General features: G+C 51.8%; 3 protein-coding genes across 11 annotated transcripts in view; 2 read left to right on the top strand and 1 right to left on the bottom strand.

The window, feature by feature from the left end:
• Window positions 1-4,436, top strand: part of LOC122383218 (FAS-associated factor 1-like) — a 32,426-nt gene extending 27,990 nt beyond the window's left edge. For all 6 annotated transcript variants that reach the window (XM_043369398.1, XM_043369401.1, XM_043369399.1 and 3 more), the window contains exons 8-15: window positions 402-528; window positions 894-1,039; window positions 1,348-1,502; window positions 1,853-2,155; window positions 2,398-2,515; window positions 2,895-3,032; window positions 3,420-3,497; window positions 4,110-4,436. In XM_043369398.1, the coding sequence (XP_043225333.1) occupies window positions 402-528; window positions 894-1,039; window positions 1,348-1,502; window positions 1,853-2,155; window positions 2,398-2,515; window positions 2,895-3,032; window positions 3,420-3,497; window positions 4,110-4,190 (1,146 nt within the window). In that variant the 3' untranslated portion in view covers window positions 4,191-4,436. The remainder of the gene's footprint in view (window positions 1-401; window positions 529-893; window positions 1,040-1,347; window positions 1,503-1,852; window positions 2,156-2,397; window positions 2,516-2,894; window positions 3,033-3,419; window positions 3,498-4,109) is intronic.
• A 194-nt stretch (window positions 4,437-4,630) lies between these two features.
• Window positions 4,631-8,612, top strand: LOC122383222 (reticulophagy regulator 3-like). Of its 3 annotated transcripts, none has more exons than XM_043369414.1 (7): window positions 4,631-4,857; window positions 5,088-5,325; window positions 5,661-5,819; window positions 6,140-6,245; window positions 6,580-6,775; window positions 7,051-7,164; window positions 7,450-8,612. In XM_043369414.1, the coding sequence occupies exons 2-7, from the start codon at window positions 5,111-5,113 to the stop codon at window positions 7,803-7,805; spliced, it is 1,146 nt and encodes a 381-aa protein (XP_043225349.1). In that variant the 5' UTR covers window positions 4,631-4,857; window positions 5,088-5,110; the 3' UTR covers window positions 7,806-8,612. The 3 variants fall into 3 exon arrangements, with proteins under 3 accessions (XP_043225349.1, XP_043225351.1, XP_043225350.1); XM_043369416.1 differs by having other exon boundaries at window positions 4,775-4,866; XM_043369415.1 differs by having other exon boundaries at window positions 4,840-5,325.
• A 406-nt stretch (window positions 8,613-9,018) lies between these two features.
• Window positions 9,019-15,194, bottom strand: LOC122383224 (broad-complex core protein isoforms 1/2/3/4/5-like). 2 transcript variants are annotated; one of them, XM_043369417.1, is made up of 6 exons: window positions 14,996-15,194; window positions 12,956-13,150; window positions 12,473-12,664; window positions 11,636-12,023; window positions 11,168-11,239; window positions 9,019-10,882 (listed from the first exon to the last, which is right to left on the bottom strand). In XM_043369417.1, exons 2-6 carry the CDS (start codon window positions 13,142-13,144, stop codon window positions 10,479-10,481), a joined length of 1,245 nt encoding a protein of 414 aa, XP_043225352.1. In that variant the 5' UTR covers window positions 13,145-13,150; window positions 14,996-15,194; the 3' UTR covers window positions 9,019-10,478. The 2 variants fall into 2 exon arrangements, with proteins under 2 accessions (XP_043225352.1, XP_043225353.1); XM_043369418.1 differs by having other exon boundaries at window positions 9,019-10,879; window positions 14,996-15,176.
• Window positions 15,195-15,244: the final 50 nt, after the last annotated feature.

Consider the following 15,244-nt stretch of genomic DNA (forward strand, 5'->3'; position numbering starts at 1 on the left):
ACGGAGTGGTTGTGGATTGATCACTTTTCATGATTAATCGTGCATATCCTTGTCACTGCTTCATTTGTTGTCTGTTATCTAGGTCCCCTCAACACACCAGACGCCGAAAACTCGCATAGCGGCTCTCCAACTTATGATCATCATGTATCTACTGCAACTGACACGTCTTGTGGAAAGTTTCTGAGATTTGAAACTTTCGTAGCCAACTTTCAAGCGAACATGTCAATCAGCCTTATGAATTGTCTCCCATGTCTTGCCCATCGTAAGCTTGTCCGCCCGGCTCTTGCCAGACCGATGGCTGCCCCGTTCAGTCCCGTTTTTACCGCCGCCTGTGGAGGTAGCAGCTGGCGCGGCTGGCCCGCCGGTCCGCCGGACGCTGATCGCTCACCGCCCGTCCCCAGGCGCCGCCAACAGTGGATGTTACCAGCGACACGTCGTCCGTCGAGTACCAGGATGCCGCCGAGGCGTTCGACGACGCCGACGATGTGCTGTTTGTTCAGGAGGACCGGCCCAAACGTGTCCCGCTAGGTGAGTGTTCGGGGGAAGGAAGGAGAAATGTGGATATAGTGGAAAGCCTGATATGCAAGAACTTTAGTATAGTGAATGGAAAAGGCTTCCTACCTAATGTACCTATTGTAGATAGAGCACGATTAGTGAGGGCGTACCATCCCATAGGTAAGATTTGTGTTTGTAGTATTTTCTTAAGTGACTAATTCTACCAAAAATGGGAGTTGAGTTGAACTTGTGACAACTCAGGAAATTGCTCAACGCGGACGTCCCGCGTTGCTTATCATCTTTGTTTCAAATCATGCACCGCCTCACCTATATCCCGGCTGCGCCGACTGTATCGGTCGGAAGGCTGTCTCTGACCGCCCTTCCCACTCCCTTTGCAGTACCCGAGGACACTGAGGACGAGCTGGCGGGCGTGCTACACTTCACCGAGCAGTTCGAGGTGCGGTACGGCCCGTGCCACCCGAGCTTCTACCAGGGCACGCTGGCAGAGGCGGCCGAGGAGGCGTGCACTAAACCAGTCAACGAGGTGAGTCGGATGGGAGCGGGGGCAGGGAATGGGATGAGAAGACGCTGAGGGTAACGATGGGACATGATGGGTCTGATACACGCTGCTGTCGGGCTCGATTTTTTCCTGCTTTCCTGTCAATCTCTTATTACACGACAAGCGCAGCATTGTCGTAAGAGTGAAGGCTTAAACTGGTCGTGCGCTTAATTTTATTTTAGAGGACCCAGGTCTTCGCGGCCTTCTATCTATCCCGCGTCTCGCGTTCGTTGTCTCCCCTCAGCCGGTGTCGGCTGTGCGCCCATTCTGACGACTGTCCCCCGTTCCCTCAGCGGCGGATGTTGGCCATCTACCTGCACCACGACGGAAGCGTGCTCTCCAACGTGTTCTGCTCGCAGCTGCTGTGCTCAGAGTCGATCGTCTCCTACCTGACCAGCAACTTCATCGTCTGGGGCTGGGACATCACATTCTCCAGCAATCAGAACAAGTGAGTGCGGTAGTGACTGTGTAGACGGTGGGAGCTGTAATTTGTCCCCTTACGTTGTTGCTTTGATTGGATTGAATCATAGACCTCAGTATTCACAGGTCTGAATCTGTTTAGATTTCAGCATCGGTTTTATAACACAAATTTTTATCGTATAGGTGTTTAGCATATAGCAGTAATAGGTAAAGTGGTTACTAATTTGAGATTCGTATTCCTGTTGATGGTAAGTTTGCATGGCGTTCCTAGCACAAGCTTATCTGACGCTTTGGAATTGGATTGGTAGTAAGTTGGTATCCCTTCCCACAGGCACACTCACACCCTCCGTCTGACGCCCACTCTCCCGTTCCCTCCAGATTCCTGGACCGCGTGACGGCGCAGTTCGGCGCTCGGACGCGCGAGGCGCTGCTCATGTCGATGGACCGGGAGCGGCTGCCGCTGCTGCTGCTGCTGATGCGCAGTCGCAGCTCCACCGAGGTCCTGAGCGCCGTGCACGGCAACACGTCCGTAGACGAGCTGATGGGAACGCTCATCCACACACACGATATGTTCGGCCAGCAAATGGCCATCGAGGCGCGCGAGGAGCAGGAGCGGCGCGCGCGGGAGAACATGATGCAGGAGCAGGACCGCGCCTACCAGGAGTCACTGCTGGCTGACAGGTATGTGGTCCGCTCGGTGGAGCGGAAAGGCGTGTTACGTGCGCAGCCATGTGCAACGGCTACAGTCTCTTGTTTCCATTTCTGGTCATTCATTTGATGGGGAGCAAACGTAGAGCCCAGCATTGCATCAGTGAGTTTAGTTGACATGATACAGTACTTGTCGCTGGTCTCAAATGGTTTGGAATGCTGCCTTTGTCCCCAGTGACCCGTGCACTGGATGTGACGCTGTCCTTTTTTTGCAGAGCGAAAGAGGAGGCCCGACGAGCCGAGCGGGAAGAGCAGGAGAAAATCGAAACTGCGGAACGGAAGGAACGAGAGCGGCAGGAGAGCATCAAACAGGCTGAAGAGGCCATGAGACAGGTTCGTAGAGGCGCGCGCAATACTTCGTTTATGTGTTTGATGCCTGTTCAATGCCGTTTCCAGTCCAATGCAAGATGGGCTCCCTCACAATCCAAAGTGTCACTGGTAAAGTGTCGCTGGATACAAAGCGTATGTGAGGCGTGGGTTTGAGTTCTGACTTCTGACTGACCGAGGCTTTGTAGCTTTTAGTTTCTGCTGTGTCGCTGTCCGACTGCGCTGACGAATAAGTCTGCGACTTTACTTGTGGCATGCTTTTGTCGGTAGGATGAAGGCCTACCAGGCTGTGAGGGAGCTGCTCGACTCTGATTTATCGTACTGATTCTGATGCGTGGCACTGCAGTCACTGAATACTGAATCTGACATGTCCCTCCGTTCCCAGGCTGTTCGTGAGTCTCTCGAGTCTGACCTGCCGCCGGAGCCGCCGGAGAAGTGTGACCAGCCCATCACCACCATCCGGATACGGTCCCCGGACGGCGCCAGTTTCTGCCGACGCTTCCTCGCCTCCGACCGGCTCCTGGTAGGACTGATACCACACGGGGCTGGGGCGGTAGGACAGGCCCCGGCCCTGGCATGGCTGGATACAACACGGGACTGGGATGTCTGACAGGGTCCTGGTATGATGTCGGGCGCGGTACTCTGGATGTCTGGATGTCGGTAGCTCTGGAAAGCTTATCAGTCTTGGATGGAGTTAAAAAAAAAAATACGGAAACTTGTAGGATAAGCATGGGGCTCGATTTGTGACGTTTCTTCAATTATCTGACGGTGGCCTAAGCCTTGTTTCACGTTAGGTTTGTTTCGCGGTAATTACATTTCATTTGCCTGCCTTCTCATTTCCCTCCTGCCTTCCCAGGAGTGTGTTCTCCGTGGATCTATCTGTCTGACCGTGTGCGCTCCGTGCCGGCAGGATCTGCTGAACTACGTCGTTGTCCAGGGGTTCCCGATGGACCAGTATAAGCTCATCAGCAGTTGGCCCCGCAGGGATGTGAGTACCGATCGACGGAGGCTGCTGCGTGCTGGCTGGCTGTTCGATTTATAGGAAGCCGAATGAAATATATGCAGTTGAATTAGGTGTATGTTTTATCTTCTTCTATCGCTACATTATCTATCGCTACATGCTTGAATGGACGTCGATGAGCACTGAAGTCTGACGTCTTAAAATCGCAATTATTGCTCTCAACTAACCGTTTCACCACCAGATGGCTCGTGCATGCCATCTGGTGCACACGTTGCCTAGCAACGTGTCATCGGTTCGACTTCTCCTTACGTATTCTCGTTTCGTCGAAGTGTTTCTAAGGATCTCAGTCGTTTCGCCTGCTTTGGTAATCGTTACGCCTTTGTCAGTAAATGCCCACGCCCTGGTGGATTGTCTTGTGCCGTTTGTGATTGGCCCATCCCCTAGGGCATTCCCTGTGTTTGACCAGTGGATCACTGTGCCCGTGATCGATCCAATCTTAATGAAGGGTTTTGCAGGTAGGGGGGCCCGGGGGGAGGGGGACGCGTGTGTGGTTATTTCATTCCTACGATAAAGAACGCAAAACGGTTCGGGGTGTATTGATCTGTTGATTGACGCCATCTGTGCTCTCCCGCCCGGCAGGTATCCAGTCTAGACAATTCGGCGTCGCTGGAGGCGCTCAAGCTGTGCCCTCAAGAGACGCTCATGTTAGAAGAAAGGTGACTGTCGGCAGCGTGAGCCGACAGCCTATGTATCCCCTCCCCTCCCCTTGCCGCCCTCAGCACACACACACAGACACAGAGACACACATACAGAGACACGGAGGTCGAGGGCACGCGGCGGTATTGCGCGCTGAACTGTACAGTGTACGGTGTGGAAGTGCGGCTAAGATGGCGGTCCCCTGCTCCGCGCGGCCCCTGCCACTCGTGTTGCTCCTCCGTGTCAAATTAAATACATGCTGAGCCCGGCTGTATGTGTCTTTGTGGATGGTGGAGACAGTGAGATGACTTATTTACTTATGCCAAGGATGTGATTAACGCTTATTGCGGGGATGCAACGCTACGTTCGGACGCCCGTTGGGCTGGCCAAAAACGAATGGTGGTGCCAACTGCGCTGTGAAGGCAGAAGGGCAAAATGAAGTGAAGTACTCTCACCTTAATTGAGAACTTACAATCTGATTAAACGACGCAAAAGCGATAAAATGCGTTCTGAAGTGCGGCTAAGTGTTTTATTATAGAGTAGCTACTGCGGTTTTCGGAAACTCCGATTCGATCGTCAAATCAAAAACTGCAGTGTTTTAGTGCCATCGTGACCTTGAAAAAGAGCCAATCAGCATCACTCCATTGCGTAAACAATGGTAAACACAGAGACACAAACGAGGGGAAAATAGGTAAGGAAGGTGAGTTGCGTAGTTTGGTGTTTTGACTTGACATTATTAATTGAGAAATATCCATATAAATGAGCAAAGGAGTTTCGCATTTGGTGTGACCATTATGGGCTTTGATCTGATCTGTGAATGCTGGCCAACGTCTATGTCACTGTTTGTGGATGGTACCTATTGTTGATTGATGACCGCTGTCCTGATATTGATATCCAGGATTATATGCGATTTGTTTCTAGCACAAGTCTTCAGATTACAGGCCATGTCCGCAATGCTGCAATCAGTACTAAATTGGAGTCCGTTCTCCAAGAGGACACAGACAACTGAGCCACAGCCGACCACCCCGCCCCAGCAAGACGCCATAGCTGAGTCGATCTCGTCAGCCGAGTGTGCTCTGGTCAGCCTGCAGCGGATAGCTGTCTGGGAGAACCCGGCCAAAAGTCTGGCGGCGCTTATCGGCGCCAACATCGCGTGCTGGTGGGTTGGTTTGAATTAGAACGCCCTGGCTGTTGTTACACACAGAGAAGCTGTGAAATTTGTTTGAATTATCATTTAGTGATTTATGTTGCTTTGAATACTTGCTGCTTTGTTGTTTTCTTTTACTGTGTTCTGTCGTTTCTGCTCTTTCACACCTTTTGGTGCATTTAGGTACTGGTTGAAATATAATATAGCTTATGAAGGTGTACTTCACAGATCACTCATGTAAGACATGTGGCAGTCGATGTGGCAGTTAAGTCCAGTTACCGCCAAAGCAGCCATTCCACCCGCTCCTCCCTCCTGTCCCTCCGTAACCCCTCCCCTGTATCCCTCAGGGCGGTGTTTGCCTACCAGCTGCGGCCGGTGTACGTGATAGCGATGGCCGCCCTCCTCCGTCTGGTGCGGACCGAGTGGAACGAGAGGATCTGGCCCGAAATCCGCGTGCCGCCCAAGGTGCCGGAGGACACCGAGCCCTGGACGGACGTCAGCGAACGGTGAGCGATGGCCGCTGGCAACATTGCGAAATGGAGGATGAGACTGAATGACTTCGGAGATGATAGAAGGCTGCAGGAGAACAATGTGTGATATTTTATCAATGGGTGATTAGGGCTGACTTTGGCTAGTATGTCATGAGGTCTTTGAGCGAAGTCAAAGATGCATGTCAAGTAGGTAGGTAGTCTGGTATGTATCTCATATTTGGAAGTACCAGGCTACTTCTTCACCGTGTTTCCCGTTTCTGTCCTGTACCTACGTCCTACCCGGCTCTCTCACACGATCAGTGTCTGTGACAGTTCCTCCTATTTATGACCGTCAGGGTGCTGAGCGCCCCGGAGCTGATCCAGTACGTGAAGAGGTTCCGGGCCGCCGTGGCCTCCCTGGTCAGCTCGCTGACGGAACTGCGGGCCACCACTCCGTTCATGGTTAGTCTTAGTGTCCCTGTCCAGTGTCCATCACCTTCATCAGTGGTGACACTGACTAACGGGAAGTGGACTAGAAATGGTTAATGACAGCCTTTGCATTGTTGGGTACGTGTGTTGATAGGTTCGAAGCCGGCTTCCGATCGAAATCGCTTTTCGGGTCACAATAACGTACATAAATCCAATAAGTCATCAAGAGCATAATGTAGGGAGTAGGGACGTAGAAAAGCCACGTCACGTACGTAATCCTGGAATACTATATGCAATGATTCTTCCCTCGTTGTCGCTCGTTGTTCCAACCGTATATTCCCGTTCCCTGTGTGCGTCTGTGTTTCAGTTTTTCCTGGTGGTGAACTGCGGCTGGACGGCGCTGTACGTGCTGAGCCGGTGTCTGTCGGCCGCCCTGCTCTGCCACCTGCTGCTCTCGCTGGCCCTGACCGTGCCCGGGGCGCTGCTCCACCTGGTGCCCGACTCGGCCTGGCGCCGGCTCCAGCAGCTGGTCAGCGACGGACGACGCTCCGTGGCCAACTCCGGTACGGAAGGGTAATGGCGTGTGTATGTGGGGGGGGGGGGCAATAACTAACTGGTACGAATGGTCGGGAAAACAGCAGCGTGTGAGTTCGAACGGTCACGGAGTACGCAAGAAGTTAGATGGGGTTACAAGCTGCAACCCATTTACAGGTTATCTCTTAATCAGCAATTTCGCAAACATCTGAGGAAGTCCCTATTGATTAATGTAACCAGACTACATACGCCACTATCGCCCTCCCGTTTTCGGTGACGGCGCTTACTATCCTTTCCGCCTCAGGTCTCATCCAGGATGAGGACTGCGAGCGGGACTTTATACCGGAGGCGTCGCCTGAGACGCAGGCCTACCTTGACGCTATGGCAGACATGATCAATGGCCGTGAGCCGTCGCCAGGTGGGTAGATTGTGAAAGGGAGTATTGGTCGTCGTGAGTGGTCAGTGGTCATACATCGATTGAGAATACTGGCATGCGCTGCTCGAGACATTTTTGCTGGTGATATGGTTTCAACTTTCATCCTCCAAGTTTTCTATCGGCATTAGAATTATGAGTATGTTCAGCATGGCGAGTTCCAGCGATGTTCGCTGGCTATTTTCATATACACTTCTCTCTCTGTGCAGCAGTCCCCTATGTGGTCCCTTCCGTAGCAGTCCTCTCTGACCCGTCCTCCCCTCCCTCCAGACCGTAACACGGTAGCCACCTTCTCATCTGGCCTGGACGCGGCGCCCGGCTACGACGAGGAGAGCGAGGACGACCTCCTGGCCCCGTCGGCGGCCGGACACGACGAACTCGACCTGGCCGCGGTCCCCGCCACCTCCTCCGCTACTGCCTCGGCCGCCGCAGCCGCCGCCGCCTCGGCCGGCCTCCAGATGCTGACCTCAGCGGCTGCGGTGATGGGAGCGGCGTCTCGCGCGGCCGGAGAGTTAGCTACCGGAGCCAGTGGCAGGCAGGCCGCGCTGCCGCAGGCCACTGAGGACTCTGATTCAGAGTTTGAGCTCATTGGGGATGAGGAGGCTATGGATGCGACGCATCACTAGGAGGGGGATAGCGGTGAGGTTGGGATGGAGCTGGTGTGGTGGATAGGGACGCGACGGGCGGGAGTGGTGGACCACTGATCTATGACATGGCAGTGGTTCAAGTGTGTCGACGGCTTTGCGAGCTGTGTATGCGCGTATGCGTGTCAATATTTGGATTCAGAAAAGTCGTTTGCTTGTCGGCGATTCTTGCCTTCGAGCAGGGTATGGTGACATTTTCTTTCAGTGCCACCTGACAGCTGTCATAGCCTTCATGGAAATAGAACGTAAAGTGGTCTCTGAGGCGAATAATGATAGGGATGTCGGCCGACACCTGTAACTTGTGGAGTCCGGTTTGGGGTGTACCAGGGAACTAACGCGATGGAAACCAGAGTGCTGAGTTAAGGCTTGTGATTGTGGACTTGTGCCGTCGGACAACATTGTAGTACGAGTATTTAGTTGGTTACCGGTAGTGCTTACTACCGATTAACTTAGTTGTGTATAGTTTTCATAGGATAGACTTTACAGGAACTTGTAGTGCTTTACTTGATTATGTGTGCCGTTGAAACTTCGCGTTAATGTGGGTAGATAACCTGCTCGGCGAAATGACTGCGCTCGTGGCGGTATGTGATAGTGCTGACTTTTATGTGCGCTAATCCATTCAGTATCGAACCGGTATTGTATGCTTGGTATTATGTCGTAGGATATTGATGACAATAAGGTCTGGTGTAATACCAAAGCGGTCATCCTCTGGTAACAATTGTAAGAGTAGAAAGTTGATATTTTTGTGTGGCTCGTGTGCTGTGAACTACAATATAATTTACAACTTAAGTCTTGGCATTACACCTGCTTGTGAAGAACGTTTTCCCTGAGCTGTTTTTTTTTAACTAAAAACAATGACTCTTTCGCAGCGCATAATCTTATAGCCACTTACCATGTAATTGCAATCCACATAATACAACAAAGTCGCTGATCCGTAACTGGAAAGGCACAGTAAATTACTGGTCGAACAGTGCATCCCCCATAAACCATGGTCATCTTCGAATCGAAGTCTTCCCCACGGACAGACTCCAAGCATTTAACTCTTATTTGAAACTCATTAGTTATCCTCGACAGCCGTAGTAACCTGCCCCTCCACGCCTGCTAAGAGGAGCCGCAGCCCTTTTTAGTTCACCTCTTATTCCTTCAGTTCATTAGCTCATCCTTCCCACACCCATCGGCCATCCCATAAACACGGTTTCCGGATTGGGCCCTTCAGCCAGCTCGTAGCCGTGTATTCAGCAAAATCGGGCGCAGGTGACAGTGGCGGCCGAGCATGCGCCGCCGTCGTCAAATCATAGCGATCCACCCGTCCGCTTACAGTGATTATCGGTCCAACTTGGCATCAATCTCAGAGGTAAAATATAAATATTGACACCAGCGATATGGGTAAAAACAATGCTGTTTGAGACCGGGCGACCCTCCTGGCCCGCCACAATGAGCAAACGTTCGCCTGTCGCAGGCCCAGCCACTCGAGATCCACGGATACGGCCTCGCCCCCAGGAGGGCGGCGTATGGCAAAATCTCCCGTAAATAAGTAAACGGTCGGCGTGACGACGACCCCACGGGGGCCGTCCGGGCAACACACCCGACGGAGGACCCCTGGAATCGACCGCCCGCGCGACCACAACCTTACAAACTAAACACCCGTTGTTGTGCACACATCTGATGCGATATGCTTGTTTGTGATATGACTTCCGCTTACGCAAGGCGCCCGCCCCCTACCCTCCTGTCCCCGCCAGGCTGGCGCACCCGAGATCCCGTCTCCTCCTCAGTCTCACCTCGGGCACGCTTTGAGTCGGCGCCACGCGCAGTCATTCGGCGGCGGCTGCCAAGAGGCACGCCATTCACGCGCACTTGGTGGGACACCTACAGCACTATACAAACCGCACTATATACACTCCCGCTGCAGCAGCGCACGTAAGAGAAGCAACCCATCGCGTCAAAGGACGCGCCGTAAGACACGGATAGTTCCCAAGGCAAGGCAGCCGCCGACGCCGGCGGCGGAATATACAAGTGAGCGTTCGCAGAGAAGCCGTCTGCGTCCGGTGGATAGTGTAAGACCATGGTGTAAGACCACTTGGTAAGGCACTACAGATATAGAACACTCAGTAAGGCACTACAGATATACAGGGGAAAATACAGGCACCGCGCACCCCGCTGAACCACTTATGATCGAGGAGGTAACTTTGTGACAGCCACGCTGGCCACATTGTCCCGCACTTACGCCGACCCAGTACAATACACGCAACTTAACTAAGCAGAGATCCAGAAGTTTTCACACTTGCGAGATCTGTCTCGAGTCCAATGAACGAGGTACACAATCCCGCATCAACTGCCGTCACAGGAGACATTACAGCCCCCGTAGGATGGCGACATGACATCCCAATCGGCCTCCACTCCGTCATCAATCAAATCAACTTCATCATCAACGCGTTCATGATCTGACCAGCTCAATTCCGCATACTTTGAGTCAACTCCGCCATCCAAATATCCACGCCAAAAGGAACTAAAAACGTGCGTTTGCATCCAAACGTCGCGTATAAAACTAACCTAAAACAAAGTGAGCTAGTTGTCAAAGATCGCTGGTCTGTCTGCCTCACGCAGAGCTCGTGATACGACTTAGAATCGACCGGTGGGACTGAATGCTGCGCCTACTCACGCGTCTGCTACGGCGGGCGTCAGGCCGTTGTCGTTGGTCGCCGCTGGAACATGGTCGGCGAGCGGCGCGGCGTGGGCGGGAGCGGGGGCGGCAGCGTCGGCGGGCGGCGGCGGCGGCGACTCGGCCAGGAGTCGGCCCATCAGCTGTCCGTGAGACATGGCCTCAGAGACGGCCGCCACCCCCATCTGCTCCATGTATTTGAGTATTTGGCGCAGCTCTGACTGCTTCATGTGCACGCCGTGCTTGTTACGCAGGTGGGCGTTGAGGTTAGTGACGCGCGAGCACAGCTTGCGGCACACCCAGCACTGGATGCTCAGCTTGTGCGACTCAAAGTGCTGCCGGAACGTCATCAGATTGGCGTACGTGCGCGAGCAGACGCGGCACACGAACTTCTTCTCTACTGAAAACAGTGGGCGGATGGTCAGAGCCGGGCGAAACAGGTAGCGGCTGTCTTACGAGCATTTAGTCATGCTTTCAAAACAATATCCTCGATTTGCTGACGATGAGAGAAACCCCAGAGAATTGCTCAATATTTGCTCAATTGCCCGGGCAAAAAAAAGCTACGAAACACTCATGAAAATTGGCGAAAATAGCAAACAGCAAGACAAAACCAATGAATAGCGTCAGCTAAAAAAAGAATATCTGACTCAATTGGCACTGATGCCGCGCAGCAGTATGTACTGACCGAGTCCGGAGCTCCCTTGGATGTCCATCAGCTCGGTCAGCGAGTCATCACCGTTGGCCTCAAACGACTCCACTGCAGAACAAGGAGGCGCACCAATAGGGTTAGACAAACGGGGGGTGAGCCACGCCAGACAGATGAAAGTGGGGATTGGGGCTTCAAGGTGCAGTAACAGTGGAGACGTTATGAAAATAGATGTTGGAATGCCGAAGCAAGAAATCGAATGTTGCATAAAAATGCAGTAAAAACGACTCACTGACACAGCACGAGAGTTGGACTAGATGAGGCATAATTTCCATGAAGATACATGGTGACAAGCTATCATCATTACCCGTATCCGACGCACAGTTCCCTTCCGATCCACCGCAGTTCAGTACCAAGCCGTCAGTGATGACTGTCACCTACCACCACCCGCAAATGCCCGACTCTGAGCGGCGGTCTCACCCCTACCAGTCTGAGCAGCGGCCTCACCTCCGTTACGGCGATGGTGTCCCGTGTGGGCTGCGTCTCCGTGGCCCGTCTCCTCGTCATCCTCACTGACAGTCTCCTCCGCAGCATCCGACTCCGTGAGCAGCGGCAGCGGCCCGGCAACCGGGACAGCCGGCTGCGGCTGCGGCGGCGGGGGCGGGGGCGGCAGCGGTGCCGGCGCCACGGGAGCCACCGGTGGCGGCGGCGGCGGCGGCGGCAGCGGGGGCATCGACAGGTCCATCAGGGTGCCGGCAGCGGCCGCCGACGGCGAGGACGGACGCCGGCGACGCTTGGCCGGCGGGGACGGGGCCGGCGAGCGGACGGCCGCGCCGGCGCCGCCGTGATCCGGCGACGGCGGGCACGAGGTCGTACTGAGATCGGTCGCCTCCAGCTGTAAAACGGGGACGGGGCGGTTAGAGGGGCAATGGTAACCGGAGATCAGGGGAAATGACCTAGCAGCGGCCCAGTTCGGAGAGGATCAGCACAGCGAGGCGGAGGAAGCGTTTTGAAGAAGCAGTCAACCGCAGCTTAAGTGTTGGACGAGCACAGCACGAGGTTTGAGCGAGAACAGGACGATGCGTTTCGATTAAAATGGCATCAAGTGATACATTCTGTGAACAGATGTTCTTCCACATAAGTATCGGTTGTCTGTAAATAAAATGTTCGCACTGAAGTTATATGTCGGCAATTTTATCATCACACAAATGAAAGATGATACCTGATGCTCCAATATGATAGGTACCGAATCATTGTAAGCTATAACCTAAGCTAGCACATATCACGCGGATGCTAGTTCCTAGAACCCCACAAGAGTCTGTAGCGCTCTAGCTAGTTACATACCTGGTGATCAGCCTGCTCCACGCAGGCATCCTTCGCCAACCCTTTGATTTTGAGCATTTCAGCCACAGCCAAAAATGAGGTAAATCTGGTCTGGTCCACATTCACTTGACCACTGTAGATGAATTCAATTATTGCTACGAGATCATCGAACTCGGCGTCTTTAAAAAAGAAGACAGGATCTCCAGGATGTTGCTGAAAAAAGAAAAATAGCATTAGTATCTTGAGGAAACAAAACCAAACACACATTTTGCTATGCGAAAGAACTATTAATTCAAAGTTCTGCTGCCGGCAGCACATTCACAATATGTCTGCCCTCTGGCAGCATATTTGGAATTTGGACAGACGCTTACGAGCTAAGTGCGGATTCACGAATACCAATCTGTTGCTGGATTGTCTAATCACACTGAAACTCTCATCACCAACCGTTACCACACGCGACCTTCCACCGCGCACCGCGCGCTGCGTCCCGAGTACACGACTCACCTTGAGCACCTCTCGGAAGTAGGGGCTGCAGGCGGAGAGGACGAGCCGGTGGGCGCGCAGCTGCCGGCCCTGGCAGCACAGCGTCACGTCCACCAGCTCGTGCATCTGACGTAGCGTGTCCAGCAGCGACGTCAGGCTGCTGTGGTAGTTGTTCCATTTGAGGCAGAACCTCTGGCCCTCCTGCAGCATCTCCGCCTGCCAAACACAGAGGGTCATGCAACTGAAAGACAGTTTTCTTAGCTTTAAGGAATCAACGGGCCAATGATGAATCATTTACGATATCCTTCATTTCCTTCTACTGGTTTATAAATCAATATTACTTTCTGCTGATTTCTTTATCCCTGTTTCAAATATCTCTGATGCAACCACATTGTACTTTGTCTCATCCATTGCTGATAGCAGTAGACTGGGGTACAGTGAGTGTCACTATTCTCAGTCAAGTCTTGAATGCAGAGTTGGACAATTTTTACTGCTTTTGTTGGTAGGAATCACTTATCTAGTGTGTGAGTGGGGGGGGGGGGGGGAGAGGAGAAAAGGGTGGTCATTGGTTGGGTTAATTACCCCTGTGCAAAATGGATTTCTATAGTGTAGTACAACAGTGATTTTGTATGGAGCAGCATGGGCCACACTTGATGTGGTGCTGAGCTAAGACACTTATGTGACAGTTTTTCCTACAATAATTAAGGATCGGGGATTGCTGACTTGCTCAGTGATCATAAAGCACCTTCCCTACAATTCCACATCTCTATATCAAGCATGAATTCCCATTTGTAGTGCAAAATTTTGGTTTCAGTGAAAACTGAAATGGAATAACGACCTAATTATTATGGGCTGGTGCATATTTGTCCTTTCAGAAGGTATGGTTTATCTTTTATGAAACCTGCCAGGCATAGACACTCTGAAGTTGCACCCTTTGCCTAAGTCTTCTGATGCCACTCTGGAGTAGATATGCTAATAGACATCTACATACACTTCACAGCAATGGCTGTCACCTGCTGTAAGTAGAGCTTTAATGAATCTGCTGCCAATAGCAGCACATTCAGGGACAGTGGGTGTGGGACACTGGAGTAGTAAATGTTTGTCTGATAGCAGTGTCAAGTGTGTTGATCAGATCAATTTGTTATATTCAAACTTTTAGGGGCTAGAATTATGTTTATACTCTGAAGCAAAACATATATTTAAGCTTTTTAGAGACTAGAAATCATATTTATGCTCTGAAGTAGAACAACATGAGAATTGATGTGCAGTTATATGTGACACAAGAGACAGATAGCATGTCTCTTCCATGACCATCAGCAAAAGTGCAGTCAGATATCATCGCACCTTTTGATGTGTCCAGTGTCCCTATATTTAGACAGCTGCAAAATAGCAAAGGACCATGCTAGATCAAGGTCCTATATAAAACTATGCTGACATCAGCTCTGCCAGCTACATTAGTATGCTCATTCACATCAAGAATGCTAACTGTTTGAATATGCTATTCAAGGGTAAAGCATACATGCATAGTGAAAGTTTGGGTGGTTGCACTGTTGGATTGTTCCAGTCAGCCATAAGGCCCAGCTTTTCCTTACTCCCTGGGCACTGTAAACTGTAAAGGAAGTGTCACAGCTTTTACTGACATGCTGCTTGTCTTCCCATATTTTGAAGTTAACTGCTTGATCAATGCACACACCATCATACAATGTGAAGTTTACTCATGTTAAGATGAAAGATGCCAGCAAGATAGCAGCATATTGAAACTAAATGGCAACCGAACAGTGAACACTGAACAGTGCCCTGATCGGGTCCCGCAACTGCCACCCCCCCCCCCCCATCCATGCTTGAAAAAAAACACTAAATCTAATATATTGATATTGTAGTCAGGAGTTAAAACAACTCTTTGAAACATATATCATTCACATAGTAGCAATATTATTGCATTTAAATCAGCTAGATCTTGCAATTAACGGTCGGGCAGCGATGGCCACATGCTCGCGATTGCGCAATGCTGATGCAGCGGGACCGTCTTACGGAATAATTATCATTCACCATGCAACATACCTGCTTTTGAGATCACGATGAAAATACGAGAAGCAGGAAGTAAAATTTTATAGGAACGTGGTCAAACTAAGAAAGTTTCCTAAAAACCCGGCCCAGTCCACCTCAGTCCCCAGCCACGAGCCACGCAGGAAATGTGGAATCAGTTTCTCACACACAGAGAACAACGAACGCCGGTTTCGCCGCTATTCTGTCTTGTGACGAACGTAACGCGATAAGAGTTGCCACTAGCAAATCATAGCACTGCTTTGA

The sequence above is a fragment of the Amphibalanus amphitrite genome, unplaced genomic scaffold (assembly GCF_019059575.1).
Source record: "Amphibalanus amphitrite isolate SeventyFive unplaced genomic scaffold, NRLGWU_Aamphi_draft 000158F_arrow, whole genome shotgun sequence".
NCBI classification, from domain to species: domain Eukaryota; kingdom Metazoa; phylum Arthropoda; class Thecostraca; order Balanomorpha; family Balanidae; genus Amphibalanus; species Amphibalanus amphitrite.